At 32.5% G+C, this 23086-nt stretch overlaps 1 protein-coding gene across 1 annotated transcript in view; it reads right to left on the bottom strand.

The window, feature by feature from the left end:
* Positions 1-663: 663 nt before the first annotated feature.
* The window catches only part of LOC118181101 (uncharacterized), a 293578-nt gene continuing 271155 nt past the window's right edge, over positions 664-23086 (bottom strand). The window contains exon 3 of the mRNA XM_035350180.2: positions 664-2314. Within this exon, the coding sequence (XP_035206071.2) occupies positions 1718-2314 (597 nt within the window). The 3' untranslated portion in view covers positions 664-1717. The remainder of the gene's footprint in view (positions 2315-23086) is intronic.

The raw sequence follows: 23086 nt of genomic DNA, 5'->3' as shown, positions 1-23086 counted from the left end.
CTTTTTTAAACTGTAGACCACAAAAAAAAATTGATTTATTTGCTACAAATTTGGCATTTTTTTCAAACAGTTTCAGAAGCTGAAGATTACATTAACATATTGGATTCTGGATAATATTGGAAAAGTAAATTTAAAGGCGATGATATTATTTAATTTCCCTGAACACTTTTTTCCCTCTTTGGTGCAAAATGTTGTGAAAATATCTTCCGTAACGGTATTTCACATGTTCCGCCCTCCATTCTCAGGAAATGTCGTTAGATGGAAAGAACATAAGCCAGTTGCGCAAAATAAAATAGGCTCAAATACAGCTCTCTTTTAAGCAAACACTACAACTTCTATTTTGATAAAGTTGGGTTGAGATACAATGAAACTACACTCAAAACATAAGGTGTTGCGAATTATTACTTAGACATTCTTCAATTATTTACAATTAAAATCATTTATTTACTACAAAGTTATTTTCCTCAGGTACTTCCATCATATATAATACTTAAATTGTCTCCTTGGAATCATTATTTATCATTAAAATTAATAGTTAGAAGTTAAAATTAATTATTAAAAGGAATAGAAAATGCTGTGTATTTGTTTTTAAAATTCTGACAAAATAAATTGTGAAAAAAATTTTCTGCACTGCTTATTTTTTAAAGAAGACATTAACAAATATGTCTACAATAGTTTTTATTCTTTGCGACGGCACAAACATGCAACACAGAAACAAAGGAGCCATATAATGGGTAAACACCCTAAACAACAGCACTGGTATCAGAACAATCAGTGACAGTATTTTTAAGGCAAAAGATCCTGGCTGGAACAGCTAAAACTCTAACACATTATACACATAAAGTTCATGTCTTCTTTTAAAAAGATAGAAATATATGCTATATCTATATAACTTCTTTTTTTTCTCATTTAATTGGGGCGATATGAGGAGAAAATTATACATTGTCATGAAATCTTGCTCAGTCATTTTGGCGAAATACGAAATTAAAATCGAAAAGCTCATTATACAGCACTGTTTGATGATGGGTTTAAAACGACGAGTGATATAAATGATGAAATTATCAAATTTTGATTTCAAAACAGTGAGTACACTCAGTAAAATCTCTTATATATTTCAGTATTCAAATTGAACAACATAGATGAATTTTCCTCTCTAAAGTACAAAATACATTTTGATCTGATTATGACAGTTTTGTTCTTTGAATTTTGAATTCCTTAAATACAGTTACGAATTCACTTTATAAGACTTTCACTAGCAAGAAATACAATACATTAATAATTTACATATCAAAATAAAATAGCCTGAAAGCATAAATATATTAGAAGTTTTTGAAGATGATCCTTCTTCTGCGTTAAAAGCATATTTAACTTCAATACAACTCAGATTATCTCGTATGAAAGAAGTATTGCATAAATAATATCTTTTAAAAGAAACTATTTACCCAAATAACAGAAAATGACTGATGGAACAAAGAAAGGTTTTCCTAAGTCTAGCTTAGACCTGTTCATCACACAAATGAATTGCTCCAATATACAATCTTTTTACACCCGGAAAGTGATTGTTGGTCTCACATCAAGCAATGATGTTAAGAGGAAAGCACAGTCCATTTAGCATAAAGAACGATCCAAGTTCAGCTTTTCTCAAAACTTCTCCCTTTTTAATTGTAGTGTTAAACAATAACAGTTTGACTCGACTCCTTTATCCTTCCTTTACCTATCAGTAATGTTTCGGTGAATCTTCTTCGGTACAGTTCTTAACAGGGAAAGGCTCACGACAATTCACAGATGAGTTAGTTTGTTGAATTGGGGAACTAGGTTCAGATTTTGCTTCGTAGGAATAAGGATAGTGGACTAGCTCTCCGCTTCTAGCTTGTATAGGACTGTTCGAAGACTCCAGAGGAGCAGAAGCAGCTCTTTCTGTATCTTGGGCGTCTACCTTGAATGCCAACATTTCTTTGGGTATTCGAGGGATGGCTGATTTGTTACAATTTTCACTTGAGATAGGATTTGATTCTAGGTCCATAGGGTCTATTGACAATCCATTACTGAGTTCCCCTCGAGAAATTTTACCATTGGTCAACGGCAGTACTTCTGAAACACTGTTACTGACAACTGTCGCTGCAGAATCAGGGTTTGAAGGAGTGACACCGGTAAAGTTACTTTTGTTGGAATTTTTCGAAGATTTGCTACTCTTTGCTTTTCCAGCGTTATTTGAAGACTTCTCAGGCGTGTGTTTATGTTCAGCAGCTTCCGCGTTCGAAATGCCTTCCTGTTTCTTCCATTTTGTTCGTCTATTCTGGAACCAGATCTTTACCTGTAGAAATAAAGGAAATATATTTTTATAGATTTAGAGGTATTATAATAAAATGTAGCCATTAAAATAAATTATACAGCATGACTTTATTAATATTTTCATTAAAGTAATTATTACGTAAAATATAATGTTTAAAACATAATGACCCTATGTGTAATAAAATGTTAAAATTTCTTTAAAATGCAGAACAAATGAATTTTTGAATCACCCTATTATATGCGAAACTTTAGTCAAACACTGAACTTACGTTTCGAACTCTACATAGTTTTTATTTTAATACAATTTTAATAAAGTCTTATTTTAATACATCCTATGCTAAAAAAACTTTAAAAATATCTCATAGTTAAAAAACAGTAAATAACTTTAACTTGCTACAAAAATATAATAGAAAACCTTTGCCTTACTGAATAAATGGCACATATAAAAATAAAGCACATTTCTTGCATATATACAAATATAAAGATATTTTTATGTATATATTTTACCTATATTGAAAGATTTATACATAAGTAAGAAAATTTATTTAATGCAATGCATATCTCTCACAAAGGGTAAATCAATCAGTTTGAACAACCGCTAGTAAAAATAAAAATAATATTAGATATAAATTAGAAGAAAAATTTAGTTCTAATCCTTCTACGGAACCCTGCAGTTCGATACAATTCCAGCAGGGAGTCTCCAAGACAAAAGCAAAATTTGAAAGAATTTCTTAGTGCTATGTGGAGCGCAAAGTTAAGCATCTGAAATAAATAATTAAATAATATTTTTTATTTCAGTTATTATTGTTGCTTAAAATAATGAAGGATATCTGTTTTTATGAGTAAAACCCTGCTCAGTCAAAGATAAAGCAAGTTGGGGCGCAACAGAAAAGAATCATTCGCCTGCCTATTTGCGTGAGAGTGCGTGCATGTCTGTGTCCACGAACAGAATAAGGAAAAATCAGCGTTGTACCAGGAAAAATTGCAACTGCCCTCACATTACACATTTTCTTTATTGCATTCTTTGCAATAATGAAAATGTGGCTTATGGCAACTTAGACAACACCAACAAAACGAACACCAAATGCATTAAAGGAAGTTCTAGACGGTGTTATAAAGATTATGAGTTTTATATTAAATTCAATATTTTTTACTTTCTTTCAAGAAGTGCGATGGTTGTCTCGAGCAACAGTTTTCGAGCCTTTTATTTATTTATTTTTTCTTTTGAGTTAAAACATTAGCTTAGAACGTTTTTAAAAAGAAGATAAACATGATTAGGCTCAAAAATTACGTGGTGAATTGTAATTGCAATTGGTGGCCTATTTAGAGGACAGTTTTCGTTTAAAATGAAGTTAATACATGCTGAACTTAAGATGCATATTATTAAAATTAATGAGAAATTTAATGCATTACTCTTAAGACTAGATATTGGATCACCATATGTCAAGTATATTTATATTGTTGCGTTTTTTTTTTCCTGACACCAGTTGTTAGGTTATTTTCTTTCTTCACGTTCGTACGGGGTTCGTGTGGATTTGTAGTGAATAATGAGGCCAGTACTTGCTGACGTATCGAAACACACTTTATTGGCCGGTATTAATCGGGACAGCTCCAAAGTCACGTTTTACCGTCGTCGAAGATCTACTATACACTCTCTGGAACAATTAGCGACACAGTCTTCACACTGTCAGGCAATAACGGTGGAGACAGCTTCACTGCAAAGCATCAGAGTACAGCTCCTGACTTTGCTCGGTCGTTCTCGGAACTCCACGTACTCTCGAGACTCTGCACGCTACAACTCGCGATGCACTCGACGACACACAGAGCACAGCTCCCGACTCTTCGGTTCAGTCGTTGCCAGAGCTTAACACACTCTCTAGACGATGCACTAACCGCGATACACTAAGAGACTCTTCGATGCACTCGATGACCCACTCGGCACTCGCTGCCCGGCTGTCAACTCGATCCACTTCGCAGGGATTGACTCGCTTGGACTAACTGTCTCGCACTCTCGACGAGACACTCTCTCGATACTAACTCATTCTCCGCGTACCAGCAGGGTTTATATACTTTTGACTGGTGTTCGAAAACATTCTGGGCTAAACCGGTAAGAATTCGTTCCAGAAGGTTCTCCATCCGTCCATGGCATATCGCCAATTTTGTTGCCAAATGGGCGATTTCTCGCCAAATGCGGCAACCTTGCCTTCCCTTGCCATTTTATGGTAACCCTAAAACTGCTCTGCGGTGAAGCCATCTTACTGTGCCTGTACATTCGTAACAATATACAGTTTTTTGTAAAATGAATGCTTTTGTAATGGAGAATGAACTATATTTGAGTAACGCTCTTAAAAAGTGTACATTACAACGCGTTTGTCAATTGAAAAAAATATTTTTCGATAGAAATTCAGACGTATGACAGATTAAATATCCATTTCAGAATTATAATAAATCAGATGGCATACAGTGAAGGAAAGAGAAACAATTAAATGACATTTAATCAGACTGAACATAAAAAATTAAACACTAATTAGAAAACCCCTTGCCCATTTTCAGTAACAAATTCAGGCAGGATATCTGGAATTTCTAACAAAGCTATAATGCCTTTCAGTGCTGCTTACTTAAAATAATTTTCAACCTAAGGATAAAATGAACCAAATACAAAAACAGATTGTGTATGGAATCCGAAATGCACTGTTACAGGTAACGTCAGTAAAGACAGAGTTTGACATTTTGAGTTAAAAAAAAGTAATAGATCTCAGGCATTAAACGTACATAATAAATTAATGCAATACGTTAATAATTACGCTTACGAAACTTGTGATCAAATACGTATTTCAATAAAAAGTCTTCATGAAATAGTGGTTTTCTTTTCATTTTTCAAATAAACAGTATAATATATTTTCAATTTTTTGTTTTCTGAGAATGGTAAACATTCTGTAAAAAAACTTTACGGGTTCTCCGGAAGAAAATGTTTTGAGATCACCCTTCTAGAGCTAAGCTGCGGAGGCTTAACTATTTCGCTTAATTCACTTCTTTAGGAAATGAATTTAATGGAATATAAATGAAAATTCATAAACAAAGCTGATAAAATTATACATGTGCTCTGCTTCAAAACGAAAAACAGATGACTGATTTCACTGTCCACAGTTTCTTTAATCACATTAGTGATTTCTCCAGGCTCTATTTTAATATCTAGTTTTTTTTAATGCTATCGTTATTTGGAGACTTGAATTACAAGAAATTTTTGTCCTATTTTAATCTACTTTTTTTCCCTTATTGTTATTCCCCTTAGCATTTCACAGAATTACATTTTCATCTTTTGTGTAACTTGTGAGGTTTATCTATTTTTAAATAACAGTTAATTTTTAGTACTTTCCTATCACTTTCTTTTCACCCACGCTTTTCATGCCAGAATGTAAATGAGATAGCGAGCGTTTTTTCGGATTAAGGTAGTATAAGGTATTTCTCCCAGTTTCCTAGCGTGCCTTCGTGGTGTAGTGGTTTTGCACACTGGGCCAGTATTTCAGAGGTCCGTGGTTCGATTCCCGGCGAAGGCGTTGTTAATTTTTCATCTCTCCGGCTTTTCCAAAAATACCTAATATCTCTACAGTGGCGCCCGAACTAAAAGAGTGTTGGATGATGATTCCCCTCACCCAGGATTTGGCAATTGGGTCCCTTAAAAACCCCAGTCGCCCTTTAAAAGGGGGAATATATAAGGTATTTCTCCCGCCTTCCTAGCGTGCCTTCGTGGTGTAGGGGTTCTGCACGCTGGGTCCATATTCCAGAAGTCCATGGTTCGATTCCCGGCGAAGGTGAATGCTCATTTTTCATCTTGCCTGCTTCCAAAAATCCTAATGTCTCTACAGTAGAAAGAAGTGCTTTTAAGCAAGAGTTTCGAAAGTTAGTTTTAGAGTGTGTCTACCTATTCCAGACCACGCTGTGACGCGATTATTAGTTATTTGATTCTGTGACGTTGAGTACTTCTAGCCATTTCACTTTGTCTCACCGGTTTTCTAAAAGCCATAGCCTTTAATTCTCGTTAAATTATTCTGTGAGCCGTTAGACTAATCTACCACATTTGAAATTGTTCAACGTAACGTATTTCTATTAAGCCAGAAGAGCTTGGCTTGTGTAAACCCAAGTTGGGTAATTGTTAATTTTGTGTTCGAGTAAAAAGGTCTTGTACACTCTTCTTCTGACTCTGTTTTGTTTGACAAGGCTAGAATATAATTCTTCAATAGTCTTTTTAAAGTCTGTAGTGTATACTCCCTAAGAGAAAGAGACTTTATGAACTAATCAATTTATGTACGATTTTAAAGTCTTTACTTAGCATATCTCTCAAGGCATTTTCTCATATAAGCTACATAAAGTAAATATATAGTGTTCCGGCATCTCGAAAGACAGTGTTGTTCGTGACGTCATTCACGATTTTCTTACTCTCGAAGTTTGATTTAAATTTTGAATCTGGCGACACAAAATTGTAAGAATGAAATGCTTACGTTTAGAACAATTGCATGTATAACAACGAAACTAAAATGTGTATATAAATGCAATATTTGGTGCCGAAACTTAATAGATGCAGGATTTTGAACAAGTTATGCTCCTAATTACCTCGAATTAGGTAGGTAACCTCGAAGCGTAGTTTTATTTTCCTTTAATTTTAAAACAAAGATGATTTAACTTATAAACTTATATTAAACACTGAATAGATATAATCAAAGGCTAGCTGAAAATGTACCAAACTTTTTCCTGCGGTCACTTTACTTGCAACTAAAAATATTGTCTATTGTTAGTGGCTACATTTTAAAGCAAAAATTGAGCAGGTAGAAACGTTCCCCCATACAAAGTGCGATAAACTGCTGCTAAGAAAATGTTCATCATTAAAAGTCTGTATAGGATCTAATATTCTGGAAAATATTTTAGAACTAGCATTTTAAATGTTAACATGTTAACGATCATTCATGGCTAATCGCAAATACTAGTTGACTAATCGCAAATACTAGTTGTCTGACTTCTTATACTTCTTAAATGGAAAACATTTTAGCCTTATTTTTCGGGACAATGAACCTATTTATTTTTTCTACAACAAAAGAAGGCAGAGGAGACTTGCGCATTACGACACTCCGATCTAGATCCTCAGTACCGCTGTTTTAGTTTGGCCTCCGATGATAGATGTTTGGCTTCACGTGTGTCCTATCGATCTTTTCAGGTACTATTAACGACGCATCTGGCAGAAGATTTAGGATTTCTTTTTTTCATTCGCTATTTCTTTGTGAAGTAAAGTACCACTGATGGCTGGGCATGCAGCCAACTGGGACTCCAGCAAGACGAGCTTCCACGACTTGTTTTTATAGTGTCCACTTACAGCCAAATGTTGCAAAAACTTTCTTTTTTATTCTTCTGGTGGATACTAAATTTGTGGATAATGTTCAAAGCCTGAGTGATATTTGGGGTGACATTTTAACTATTCTAAACCCTAGTGAGAGAGACCATTAGTGTAAAAATACGATGCGTATAATCTCCTTTCTCTGTATTCTGTTTAGTTGTTTAGACAGATTTGGGGCAAAAGTTAAGCGTTTAATTAGACAAGTGAATTATTACAAAAAGCTAACCGAAACGGCTGAACTAAAACAAAAAATCTAAGTGTGTTTTCTCTTTTTGACCTGTCGTCTTTTAAATAATCTGAAAAAAAAAAAAAGATTTCTAGTGACTGATGGGAAATAAATAAGGCATAAAAGAAAGTTATTGCTAGTTAAATTTTCTGCTGTTTATGTTGATTCGAAGCCTCAACTTTGGATTTAAAGGTATCCCGCTCAATTTGAAAATTCATGTGCTTTCATTATCTTATGCTGTTTTTACATTCTATTCGTTATATAAATTACGCAGCTTACATGATAAAATAATTTATGTTACAAACAATAAGAAAAGCATTTGCTCAGGAAACGATCAAAGTACTTTCGAAATCTCCAAGGTCTAATATAAGAAAACCTATTTTGTATAATCTACTGAAATTCAAACAGAAGTATACATAACTTGTATATAGCTTGTATAAATTTAAACAGCCGATATTTTCTGAAAACTGTCAAGTTCAAACAAGCCCCTTCCCCCCCCAAAAAAAGAGTCTTTATAATAAACAGTGTTATCCAAAAAGGACCTTCTTGTCCGTACAACAAGGAAAAAATTACCACCTTAGTTCAAAATCTCTTCTTGCTTATTTCTTTTGCCTTTATTTTAATTGAATAAAATCCTACTTACAAGGAAGGTCTTCCAACTTCAGATACTAAACTTTACTCAGAAAAAAAAAAAAAAAAAAAACTCCTTAGTCTGCCACCTTAACCACTATACCGTCTGGGCGGCTTACCTTGAAATATAACAAATAATAATTTTTTAAAGAACAAAACTGTTAAGAGAGATTCGATTAGAAAATAGTCGAATATTTTAACTGAAATGTTTTAGAAGTCGAACAACCAAAATGTTATATATAACTGATCAACTGAACTAGCGTATGAGATTATTTATGATGAAATATCATGCGCAGTTAATTATTATCAAAACTTGTTGCTTGCTATCTTTAAAATGTTCATTCATTTAAGAGTAAATTAACCTTTGTTTGCAGCTTGCAAAATAATTAATAAAATTACTGAAATCTGTTTTCACACTATGTCACTAGGTTTGAGTTACGAATTATAACGAAGCTTTGAAAAAAGCATGAAAACGAAGCATTATAAAAAGCATGGAAACGAAGCATTATTTCGTTTTACGGAAGAGGCAAAATAATTTGCTATTCAAGAATACTGAGGGAACTATCAGTTTTGCATTGGATTGCTGAAACCAAGTTCTAATAATAGTAATGAGTAAAATAAAATAAAATTGTAATAACAAGAAGAAATAAATGAATTTCATAAGATTTAAACGAAAAAGTAAAGTTCAAATGAAATTTGTAGTGAAAGGAATATCACTTTAGAATTTTCGTCAAAAATGAGAATCTTTTATAAAGAAACTATGTCTTAAAGAATTAAGTAAATAGGCGTAAAATTACAGGTGGCGCAAATACTGTATTCACAGAAAGTGTATTCACAGTATTACTACTGAAATTCAATATGGGCAGTCTGGAAAGAGATTCGCACCCGAAATATTACCCGAAAAAAACCGATTGAAAAAAATTCACCCGAAAACAATCGAAAATAGTCAGAGTGTGATTTGCCGATATTTTTTCATGCAAGATGAAATTTAGCCTAAAGGAATCGATGCCTTTTTCCTTGACTGTAAACTACACTTGGTTTAGGAAAAATTTGCAGTGAAACAAAATTCATAGAAAATGTGATATCAAGTGATCTTAATACAGCCCAGACCTTAATCCTTGTTATTAATTAATACATGGCTATAATAAAAATATGACTTAGAAGGATGTACCATTCATATGAGTTAATATAATGAGGCATTATTTACGTACTTAAAGGCATAATTTCTGACTTATTAAAATAAGTAATTACTTAATTTAAAGAAATTATGTCTATATAACTTTAACTGAAGAAAGCAAACATTTTGAAATCTTTATGTACATCTGTCTACTAACTGATGAAATCTAATTTTATTTAATTGTATATTGTAATTTTTAAAGTGTAGCCTTTTACTTTCTATCAAGCTATCTCGGCCCTTCCATACTTTTATTTGTCATAAACTATTTTGAAAAACTGAAAACCTTTCTTTCTATTTATTAACTACAACATGTTTTTTCCCACACTTTAGCGAGGACGTGGAATTTTCTCACGTTTGTAATACCGCTGCAGTTTCAATGACATAACTTATGCCATTTTATGGGTAGTTAAACTTAATCCATAATAAAGGAGAAATACGTTTACAGTTATTTCTCTCTCTCTCTATTTTATAGATCATATTCTTAAGCAATGAAATTTGCGTTATCATATGACAGTGTTTATCGAAGTAGAGAAACTTTGTATGTAGTACTAAAGGGTTATTGAGATTTCACCAATATTTCTCGCACAGCCAAACTGCCTTAAAGATTTAAAACGAAAAAGATTCCAGTGGTTTAACATAGTCTACAGCGCACGTTATGGCGTGGATACATATCTGAATGCCAAATAAAATATTCACCATGCAAGGAAATGAGGCTGTCTATTCTCAAACCGGAAACAGAGATCATTCATACGTAAATGATGACAATGTATAAAATGTATTGTCTTTTAACACATTTCATGCAAGTTCAGAATGTGTTTTACTACTATAATGTGAAGCCCATAAATTGCTTGCAAGTGAAAGTCTGTAATCACTGTCTTTCGTATGTAGTGACTGATATTTACAGTACGCCCGCGCAGCTCGCTTGCATCAAAATGCATCCTCAAGATAAATCATTCCGAAATTGATATACAGAGCGTAACTGTTATCAAACCCCGAAACAGGTACCTGGAATCCTCACTCATTTAGAGAAATGATGAAACAACATGACCGAAGTAGAGCAATCAAGGTTTTAAATTATGGATGGAAGAAAGGATGAAAGCCAACATTTAGAATTCACTCGCGAATGCTTCGGAGCATTTCTAAAAGAACGCGCATTAAGATACGGAAAGAGAGTAAAAAAAAAATATCTAAAGGCAGTCATTTCACACTGCAGAGAGAATTTTCTTCTCCTTCAGAAATGGTTTCTTGATCCTGATACAGAGCAATGGTGGTGAAAAATCATCAGCAAGGTTTTGTATTTCTCTTTCAGCCTGAAGTTACTCATCCCCTTCCAGTTCAACAAAAATCAGAATTTATGACCCTACCTAGAGACTCAGTAATCCTCGGCGTCTATCAGTCTTGCTTCAACTATTAATAATGCAACATTTCCACACGATGTTGGCTGCCTATCAACAAGTTCAGCCATGTTACTTCGCACCAAAGTGAGAAAAAGCAAGCAGCGTTTATGCCAAGGTAACTGTTGCCGACTGTAAAACGAAGCTAGACGAATTTCACTTTGCGACACTTCTGAAGATAAGCAATCAGAAGCAAGGCTTTTAGAGACGTGTTAAACTCACACTTTCCGCTATTGGAGACCTTTTTTTTCCCTCCCCTCTTCACCTCGATATTACTGCCAAGCTTACTTGTTGCTCTTTTCTCCGTGCACCGCTTGCTTTTAGATTATTTTGTTGAGTATTTTTTTCCCTAATGGAAACAGTTGACGTGTGTTCGTAATTTTGGATGATAGGTAGATGCTAGTTTCTCTTGAACTTTTTGCGTTCCAAGTCTCATGTTTTGCTTCCCTTTCCTTTCCCTCATGACAAGCTAAAAAAATGGCACAATCTGCATGAAACCCGACTGAAAAAAATGATTAAATTTGCAATAAAGATTAATTAAGATTGCAATGGCTAATAATAGCATTATAAATTATTCGCGTAACTGACTCATGTTTAACAAAACGTCAGTTTGTTAGAAAGCCGTTATAAATTTTTAAGATAGCAACGGCAAAAATGTTAAAAATAACGACAAATGAAAATTTTCAGAGCTGCAGTATTATAATAGCAAGAAAATATAAAACCTAAAAATATGAATTAAATTTATAACGCGTTTAATCCTCAACCTTTACCGCGCAATCTACTAAATCGTTAATTTCTAGATACTTTATTTTAATACCGAATTTGTGCCTGCTATTTTTAACATACAAATCACATTTTTATGCTAATAGTATATTTTAGCAATAGTAAGCAGCAAACAAATTTATTATTGTTATCAGAATAATTATATTTGAGAAAATTTTGTTTTCATACGTTGTATGCCCAGAGATCACCATGACCCCATTACGATAGAAGTACATTGTTTCGACTGCGATGCTAAAGGACGATGTTGACGACGTTTTATTAGAGTCCAAATTCGCTGGAATCATATATGTAAATCAATCTGTTACATATATTTGAATAACAATATTTTGATCTCTATAAACTGAAATATTTTATACATATAATGAGGAATTACGACCTAATTTGTTTTTGATACATTATGTTACCTACATGAAAACTCTGTATAGATTGTGCATAACGCAAAATTATCTATGTATTTAAGATTCAGGCAAAATAGTAAGTAACTGACTATGATAACTAAGAAATAATAAAAGAAAATTTTAACATATAAGTCTAGAATATAACTTTCCTAATATTCGCAGCAAAGTTACTTAAGAAATTATCAGAGCTTGAAGAAAGAAGAACCAGATTAAGGAAATGCGTGCATCAGACATTAAAATTATTCAAAAGCTGTCAGATAAATAATGCAAGTCCCTTATCGAAGCATAAATATTGAAGATACCAGAATTCCATAGCTACTTAACAGGGCTTTTAGTCCAGTATGTTCATAGAAATATGTAGTATGTCCATAGAGACTCGTTAGATGTGAAAACCTAATTTTATTTTCTATTTTCCAAAACCTTTATTTGCAGTAAACTATGTTTTTTGACTCTGACTGTTATATTTGTTGGACCTTCATTTGGCAAAGACCTTGTTGCGCAAAGAAGCATAATTTTCGATTTTCAATATTTATTCTTTAATTACTTTTTGAAAGCCCTCAATATTTCGCTTTTAAAATCAGAGATGAATTTTATCTGATATAATTAATTTCAAAACATCCGATGTGCATATTAAGGAACACATTCGTCAAAAATGAGAGATAGCTAGGTAACATTCAAATTTGCTTATCCTAGCAGGAGTTAAATTTGAATACTGCTTGTTATAAAACACTGCATATATAAATTAGCGCTTTGCATCATTAAGAAGACATTTTTTTAGATGATGGCAACAAAAAGTATGCTTACGCATAGAAGGCAAGATTATCAAGCGAAGTTTATAACGCATTTTCAGTATGTTAATGACGAAAATCTACTACAATACTAATTACACGGAAATAATAATTTCTCCTGCCATTGATTGTTTTTGCGATTACTGCAAAAATTATTATTATCTAACACGTTATCGACAGATGAAATTTTATTACTTCAAACAGAACATTATTTTCTATTACACATGATGTCCATAATCCGTAGCCTTAGCTGCTAGTTATCGGAGTTTTGTCTTTATCAGTTGATTTTAAAGGTTATTTAAAATAAGAAAGAAGAATAAAAGGATTTAAAATTTATAAATATGATTCTCACATGCTTAATTAGAAAGTTTCACAACAACGTAGAATACTATTTCCAGGAATGGGAGTTTTATAAAAAACATGTATTAAAAATGAAACGTTTTTCATCGATATCACTAACAGGCAGTGAAGTTAAACTGCCCAACAGAGAAATCATTTCTCATTTAAGAGATATGAAAAAGATCTTATATTTAATTTGGACTACTGTAAAATTTAAGTAGGGCATAAAAATAGTCGAAGCTCAACGCAGCTCTGGTGCTTTAAGAGAAATATTAATTAACAGTCCCACGTGAATCTGAAATTAGATGAATTCTAGTATTTATGTGTTAACAGACTGGATCCTAATATATAGCAGTAAATGTTCCTATTCATTTGATATTTCTTTCAACATCAGTAAGACTGGTTTGGATACTTGATTCTGAATATATATCTCATTTTTTCTATGAAGAGAAAAAGTTGTTTACACTGCTAAATGGCTAATCGTGAAAAGCATAAAGAATATAAGCAGATGTACGAATAAGCGCATGTCTGCATTGGAAGATAAATGTAGCTGATATAGGTGATTAAGAGATAATATAATTTTAGGTGTACTCTTGGCTGGTTGGTTAAAAGACTAAGCTAAAGCAAGCGATGCCTGTTCACCTAAGGAAAAGGATGAATTAGTGGAGAAATTTCAAAGGGAAATTGGCTCGTAATGGCATTACACATGGGGGAAAATCATGAAAAGCCCATAACACTAGGTCTTGCGCTAGACGAACGGTTTGACTACTCAGAGACTAAGAAATTTGTCACATCACACAGCTTTTATTATGAATACGACTCATCTAGTGGAAGATACAATTAGACAATCGTAGGTTGTCGGTGGTTTATAGCTCGCAGTTGTTCAGCGTTTTCGGTGTCTTGGGCGGAGGCTTTGTTCGTGGGGACATCTATGTACTGAATCAGAAGCGCGGTGCAAGAGGCCGCTTGATTTTGGGGACAGAACTTGATTTCGTTTCATGTGAGCAGAATCCTCTACCGCTAGGGCAAATGATGCCCTTACGCGCTAGATTCAGGAATTCCAACTCTTTCAAATTTGAGAGCGTTGAGTGGCTCCGTGGATGCCGTTTGCGGTGGACCACGTAAAGATAAGAAATTCATGTATGCGGTCTCCCATAGGTCGCAGTGTTCGAGTTCGTACGAGGTGTGAGACTATAGGCTCTGACATTGCAGAGGAAATAATTCGATCAGTTACGGCTCCATTTGACGTTACAAGAATCGTAACTTCAAAGCTAATGTCAAAGGATTTTAACAATTTACAATGTGTCTATCTCCAAAGTCTCCCGATTTTAGGAAGGTTGATGGACCAATAATCCTGTTTCTCCTCTGATATCGTTTCAACTATAATGTATCAGAGGAGATAACATACAACCGAAAATTTCAAACTGAATTAGTAAATTGTAACTAATTCAGTCTGAAAACTACTTGTATTTTAGACAAAGCAAGAACTTAGAATGCTCCAAAACTCTCAACTAGAGAGACTCTTGCCTCTAGCAAAATCCTCGCATAATAAGCACAATAACCTAAAATAATTGTTTTTTTCTATGCCTCCAATGTAGTTACGTATTGTATTAGAACTTCTCATAAATTTATAGTAAACGCAAACGCATTTTTGTACTATATGCAGTAAGTAATAGGCAGCCTAACAAACGCAGCCAATACCAGTTTACGTCCATGGAGTCAGCTATGCAGCGTATCATAACTACTCCGGTGTTCTTCATTTGCAGGTATATTTCTAAGAAATGTTTGAATAAAAAGTTTTGATGAAAGTGAAATGCCACTTTATCTTTTCCTCGGCCTTATGTTTTATTATTGCCAACTAATTCGTTTTTCATTTTTTATATTATTTTATTTTTACGCTATTTTTATTTATTTACTTATTTATACACTTATCATTCATTTAATGCTGTTGTCTTTATATGCTTCTTAATACTTTAATTTATTTTAACTGCGCATTATTTACGGTTGTAGGCTTTTTTTCTCATAGTGTCTTCCATAGGGTCCCAGTACTTCTAATTTTAGAAATTAAAACCTCTAAAACTCTAATTGTTTTGAAGGAAACTGTAGCCATTTTCTCAAGAAGGTTAAAATACACAGCTGAAATTGAAAATGTATCACCGTTAAGGTAATCTGTTACTTCAAGGGATGTTTTATTAAATATCTGGGGAACAACTAAAACCATGAATTTCAATATTTACTAAAGTGATTTAAAATTTAATAAGCTCCAAGGCTCATGTTCTTTCCAAACGCAGGTACACATAGCTTCGTAGTTCGATGAACGAAACAAATATTTTGCTCAGGTGAGATAACAGATGATTCACATAAGCATATTTAATCGTTCGGACTATTTTGATAATAGAAAGCATTGTAATTTCTCGATATTTCATAAAAATGCATTCATGCAATAGTTTATATTACATTAACATTTAGATTGTCTTACTGTAGTATTTTAAAGTGCAAATTATTATGGTTTAAAGTGAGGCAGATAATATGAAAATTAAATTAGACTTCAGAATAAAAAATATTTGTTTATTAAAAAAAGAATTTTTAAATGCATTCCTTATATTACAAGCCAATATTAATTGCATTAAAATGCAATTAATAAGCAACTTTTAACTTTAGTAGTTTTAATGTGCTATAACAATGTATACTAGAGTATATGTTTAAGGTTAAAACACTTCTTCTTTGGTAAACAAAAATAGAAATGCTTCTGTTTTCCTGATATAATTTGAAAACCATTAAGCATTCATGCAGCTGGTTTCCGATCGTCTAGACACTTATTAACTCCCTATAACTTTCATGTGTGTGTTCTCCGGAGAACTCATGCAAAGAATCTAAAGTTGGGATAAGTAAATAAAGAAAAGAAGAAACCGTCGTCAACGTTGTTGGGTCGCGTGTCGAGAAAGAGGATGAAGCATTAGTAAATCACGAAAGCGTCGAGGCGTCGAAATGCATAGACTTCTTGCAATAGAGGCCCCGCTTGTTGATAGGTAGCCAGACATCCGTTGTATTTATAGTTGGAGAAAAACGATCTGCGAGGTGGCTCGAGACACGTTCTTGTGTGCATTTTTTAATGGCATTGCGGTGGTTGTTTTGCAGCTAGCGAGTTGACGTTTTGATTAATGCTCCAGTGTAGCGGGGAGAGCTTGCTTGAACTATGATGGCCCATCCTTAAAAACACAGAGGAGAGTCATCTACGCCAGCAGGCAGAATCACCCAACAGGGCTCGATAATTAAAAGTTTCAAAAACACGCTTCAGGCAGATGCTCCTCTCTTTAACAGCACGCCTCGAAAATAGAGCGTTTAAACCGGGAAATAGTTTATTCAACACTTAATGCAACTGAAAATCACAATTGCTATCAGAATGTATCTATAATTTGGATGCTCGTTTAGTACGATTTTGAAACCAACTCATGTATTCCTAGAAACCTTTAATTGCAGAAATCCTAAACAAAATTATAAAAATCTTAAAAATTTTGAAGTTTAACCTGTAGCTAGTATAGTACGGGCGTCAGCAAAACGAATACAGCATTTTACTTTATGGCATTTTATTTACCTGAGAAATTTCACGTATGTCATATTATCTTCGTCATTTTCAAAGAAAATCTTTTATATTCTAAACTGGAATTATTAATAACATTTCAGTAGTTGATTATTTGCAAAAATACAATACATAAAATAATTATGGGTCCTTAGGACCTGACCATAGTAGTTACGTACATTTTATCATATCTGTTAAAGGTTAAAAGCAGTACAACCGTTATGAACGTAATAACTTAAATTCTTAGAATCTTCTACAAGAGGAATTGTTCATTTTATTCTTATTTATTTAGAAAACATTTTCTTTAGTGATCAATAGCAACTATTTTAAAAATAACAATAAAATAATTTCTTGTCTTCACTTGAAAATTTTTATTCAGAATGCTTTTCCTTCTCTATCAAAATTCTTCCCATTAAATTTCTTTCCTAACAAATACTGTGACGTTTCGCTCCGTTGCTGCAAGACACTTCTTTGATATACCCAATACTTCTGTTTTCTTGATGTCGCACTTGATTCTCAGTTTAAGAATCCACAAAGGCTTGGTTACTTTTTTAGCCGAAAATTCTGTCAGTTTATGAACTTGATTCTGTTGTGTCTCAGGAGTTTCTAAAAGTTCCTTTCAGCCACGTTTAACAGAAGGGAGAAGAAGTAACATTGAAAGTACTTTTATTCTTTAAAGTTGTCGATATAACTACTAGTGAATATAAGATTTATTTGCCTGCTTTGATTCTGTGTCAACAAAATACAGATCTCTAAATCTCTTAGTATGAACAGACTTTTTCATAACACGTTTCAGTTTTTTTTTCCCTTAAAAAATTGCAGTTTTTAAAATTCTTAAAAGTTTCGTTGAAGTCTTTCCAGATAATCACACTACTTTTCTTTTTAATAAGACTGTTTAGCAAAAATAATATTAAAAAATAATGCTAGAATAAAGGCGTGCTATTACTCAAAAGATACACTAAGTCGCGACTTAACACAGTTTCCCTTAAAGAAACTGTCAGTCGCTGAAATGTTTTTGAGGTGACACTAATGACCAGAGGTGATCGATGAAAGTTTAAAGGGAGTCAATGATGATCAAGTTGTCGATAGCTCAATATGTACCATATGTACCGGCAAACTGACTGGCATAATAAAGATCATATTGATTACAAAAATTTTGTTAATAAAATTTATAATTAATTATTAATTGATATAAAGCTATAGCATACATAGTGAAGGAGAAAGCGTATGAGAATCATAAGGGAAATAATATACTAAAAGATTTTAATGTTTGCTTCCAAGACACTGGGAATTTCATTGAGCTGAAGTGGTTGACAGAACCGCTGAACTACAGTATATCCATCGGGGTCTCTATGGGTATAACTGATCTTGATATTGTGAAACAAGAAGAGTTGATTGCACTAAAGAGGTTGAATATTTTTGAATGAAGAGATTAACCTAAGAAATATCTGCTAAGTATTAAACAATGCGCGTCAATACATCAAGCGCATTAATTAAAATCAAATTTTTGTGAAATTGGAATCTGAAATTTTGCTCCTGAAAACTTGTTTATAAATTTAAACTTAAAAAAAAAATAATACAAAGAATAATACAAGACAAATCTAATAAACCTTCGTTTTTTTCAAAACGTTTATTTTTATTTTTAATCTAAAGTGATTTATGGCAATTATTTGTATTATGATTATGCTGAGTGCTGTATATTATAGAGGAAAGGGTAAGAAAACCGTTCTTTAAAAGGGGTTAATGAACGAAAATGATTGGAAATTCCTGGTAACGACAATAGAGATTGAGTGAGTCAAATCATTGTTTAGCCAGCAATTAGCAATCTTTTTATCTGTGTACAAATATTAATACCGAAATATCAGTAGGAGAGATTAGACAAACTCCGAGCAAATTCGTTTATACGAAGGTGGGTAGGGAGGTTAATTACGGGCAATACACGAGGCGAAGAAAACCTTCATGAAGAACTTCCAAAGCGAAATCGGTTCTCATTCATGTTATGCATGGAGGCAAATACAAAAATTCTACACAGCCCAGCCCGTTCTTTGCAAATTGAAATGGGTAATCTGTTATAAAAAAAAAGAAATCTATCTAAAATAATATATTTTCGCGTTTTTATAAAGGCAAGAAATATATCTGAAATAATATATTTTTATAAAATCTCGAAACATGCAGCTCTCTGTTGCTATGTTCATATATACTTCACGCAAATTCGAAATGTGGTTTTCATTTACTTTGTTCAGTTTGTGTTAAAATATTCTTCGCATCAAGAAAAGTCTGGGTAAACTTTTCTAAAGACTCTTCAGTACTATTAAACGATACAATTAATCTTAAGATATCCGTATAAGAGAGAAAACAGTTTCAAACACTGAATCCTATTCTCGCAATGTTATTTCAGCTATGTAAACCACTATAGTATAAGGGTGACTTAGCGGTCACAACTTGGCGGAAATAGGGTTAGTACCGTACAGAATTGTAATTACTTTGGTTAACTCAATACGGTTTGAGTTTATCAAGTGTCTCTACTGAATACGAAATTATCCGGTATGAAATATATATATATCACAGATAAATCCAATATATTTGCAGCGACAATGTTGACGCGGTAAGCATTACATACAAATCAGAGTTCGATATATTTGAATTCGTTAAAGGGTTATATATCATTTAAATGCTTCATATTATACTCTGAGAGTCTTTGGTATAATCGGTTTATGTATTACAATACTTAAAGGAAACTTTCTAGGAAATTAAGGGAATGTGCGAATTTAAAGAATATTCCTACACAAATACTAAGATATTTCTATCGAATTAAACGGAATTAAATCCCGAAGAAATTTCGCAGTTTTACATTTGCTCATCACAAAATTCAACCTAAAATTTTATATGTAAACATATAAAATTTTAATATTGGTTCCTATGGCATAACCAATATAAATATTGGTTATGCCATAGGAATAAAGATTTTTTTTTAATCTGACAGGATTTGGAATAGAATTCTATTAATTACATCTGATATTTTTTCATATTTTTCCAAATTAATAATAATAATTATTATAATAGCAGTAGTAGTAATAATAGTAATAATAATAATAGTAGCAGTAGTAATAATAATATTAATGTATAAGTAAAAAATTATTTATGTGATAAGGTATTAAAACATACGTTATTAATCAAAATTTAAATTTAGAGCTCTATGCATTTAAAGCATTTAAAATTTGCGAAAGAATTTGGAAAACATTTTTAATGTTCATACCTTTATTTATTAAATATAATGTTCTTCGCACTTAAACTTTAAAATTCAATTCAACAGTAATATTACAAAATATTTAAAAAGAGCATGTCTTTAGAATTTCCGATACACAGTCTAGCGCGCTGGTGATATTTTTTTTTTTTTTCTTAGTTGCCATTGCTCGTTTTGAAATCGTTGAGGTTGTTAATCAAAAATTCGTTAAAGTTTTACAGAATATGAAACAAATAATAAAATAGTTTCTGAATTCCAAATTCGGGCTTCCAGATGCCCACGTTCGAGTGGAGGACTACGTTATTCAAAATTTGATGTCTCTAGATACCGTTGTTTTTTACAAGGCGAGAAACATACATACATTCATTCAGATTCTTCATTATTTAATTTCTTTAAATATAATGCAGGGTTCTAATATTTGGTGGCAACAATCTGAAAAGTGAAACGCTGTTTTATAGTGAACGACGCAAAATGCTAAAACGAAATTAACAGCTCTTGTGGGCAAATTGTCCCTTTGCGCTAACAAATCACTTAACTTTTTGCATAGAAAAGGAGTGTACCAGTTTCAAATTTAAATTCAAGCAAAATTCAGACCCAGATTTACGTCAGTTTCATAAATCAACTACACGAACTTAGAGAAAGATAGGATGTATTAACACTGATTATCAATAGGAGAAATTAGACAAACTGCCGAGGAATAATTTTACTTAAAGTTAGGTAGATAAGTAGATTAACTGAAGCTATCTGCCTATGGGAAAGGATGTCATCGTGAAGGACTTTCCATTGGAAACTATCTCGTATTCCCGTTACACATAGCGAAACCATAAAAACCAACCATGAAGCCAAAATTAAAATTTTAATATTAATATTAAATAAATATTGAATTTTAAATTAGGCAAAAAAAAAAAAGCAACTTTACATGGTCATAGATTTTGAATAATTGTCTATCTATTTCGAGTGTCTATATGCTCCTCTTCTTCAAAAAAATTTCTTTCCTCCTGAAGAAGAGAGACCTATATCTAATCGTCGTCAATGCCGATATAGTCGATATTTAATCAATATTCGATGTTCAAAATAAATAAAAATTTTGATATCGATAAATCGATATTCAAAAATTAGCATTTTAAAATTTTAAACTGCTATATTTCTCTTCCAATTCAGTTGGCTTATTAATTATGCTAAAGCAAGCAGCGCTGATTTGCTTATGAAAGTGATGCCTTCGAATAGGACTATATAAGAGAAGCACACCAAGAAAATCCTATGCAGCCAGTCCTTTTACTGGCTGAATTGGATGTACCACTAGAAGTATTCTTTGACTATGGTCACCCTCCATTATGAATGGCAGCCAAAACTATTGTAAGACACCAAATTGATTTGCATTAGTATAGCTAAAACTTTTGGAGTAAAATTGTCTTAAAAATAAGAGCCTCTCATTCTAAAATTAATGTTTCATTAAAAAAATTATTCACGCTTTTTTATTCCATTTGAATTTTCAGCAGTATTGCAAATGATTCAAAGCTGCAGTTGAGATCAAAGCGTAGGTAAATATTATTTGCAACAAAAAAACACATATAGGATGTTAAGCGTCTTCACCCAATTACAAATATCAACTTTCAATTACAAAGTTCCTTAAAATAAGGTACAAAAATTCTGAAAGCCATTTCAGTATCGCGAGTATAAGGATAGTGTAAAAATAAAATTTATTTATCGTTTTAATATGGTCCCAGAAAAGGAAAAACTTCATCAGTTAAATATTAATTATGCTTTGATTAGTTAAATATAAAATGCAAAATCTATACTTTATTCACACAAATATATTTAATAAATATTTTCAAATGGTGGATTCAAATTTATCAATGCATACTCCTTTACCCAACAGGAAACCGTCAGTCACCTAAACGAGAAACTGTCACTTGTAGTTGCTACCTAAATTTCTTTTAACTCTGAATTTAACTTAATGAACTGGTATGGAAGAACTGCGAAACTGAGCAGTTCTGTTCTTGAATATTTCCACGGATTTTGCACATAAACGAACGGAGGTTTCTTTTGTCTTAATTCATTAAAGTCCAATGAATATTTTAAAAATCTAGAATTTGTGCTCTGCAGGGACCATGTAAAAAGTTTTTTTAAACTATAAAACAAAAGTTAATATTATGTTTTGCTAATTAATGGCTCTGTATTGTGCGAATCTACTGCACAGTTGATCCAAAATTGCTCATATCCTCTAGAATTTTATACGTAAAGATAAGAAAATTCCTTGTGTTCAACTTGATAAAGTATAATACACATTTTATATATTGCAGCTACGCAGACTACTACGCAGACTACAAGAAATTTAGATTTTTGCAGAACACTCTCTTCACATCCACAGTATTGAAACTGATTTCATAAAATTCATTGACTTATTTTTAAGAAACTTTTCATATCTAGAATCAGTGTTTAAATATCTAATGCCCCTTTTTTTGAACGTCTTTTCCATCTGCTTGATTTAATGATGAGCTATATATCAGTAATTAATTTTCATATTAGTCAGAGCCTTTCAGATTAATTAAGAACACTGCAAACTTTGGCAGCTACGTATTTAACTATATCTCAACAATTACGATGAGAAACTTTGGCTGTTATTTATTAAAAAAATATATACGAACAATTGCAATCAAGCGTTTAGGGTACTGAAATCTGTGATATTCTCATTATACGAATTGTAGCACAATAAAGCAACCTCTGGAAATGCTTCGTGAACATAAAAAGTTCAAATGAACCCTGTTACGTAACGTACATTAAAACATTTCTATCATACTTCTTTTTCAGTCTCCCTTTTTATCGCGGGAGGGATGGGATTTTTTATC

Source organism: Stegodyphus dumicola, chromosome X2 (assembly GCF_044657685.1).
Source record: "Stegodyphus dumicola isolate Sdum_Otavi_A_Nest chromosome X2, ASM4465768v1".
In the NCBI taxonomy this organism is placed as follows: Eukaryota; Metazoa; Arthropoda; class Arachnida; order Araneae; family Eresidae; genus Stegodyphus; species Stegodyphus dumicola.
The sequence above is the reverse complement of the archived record's forward strand: the minus strand, read 5'-3'. Positions and strand labels throughout refer to the sequence as shown.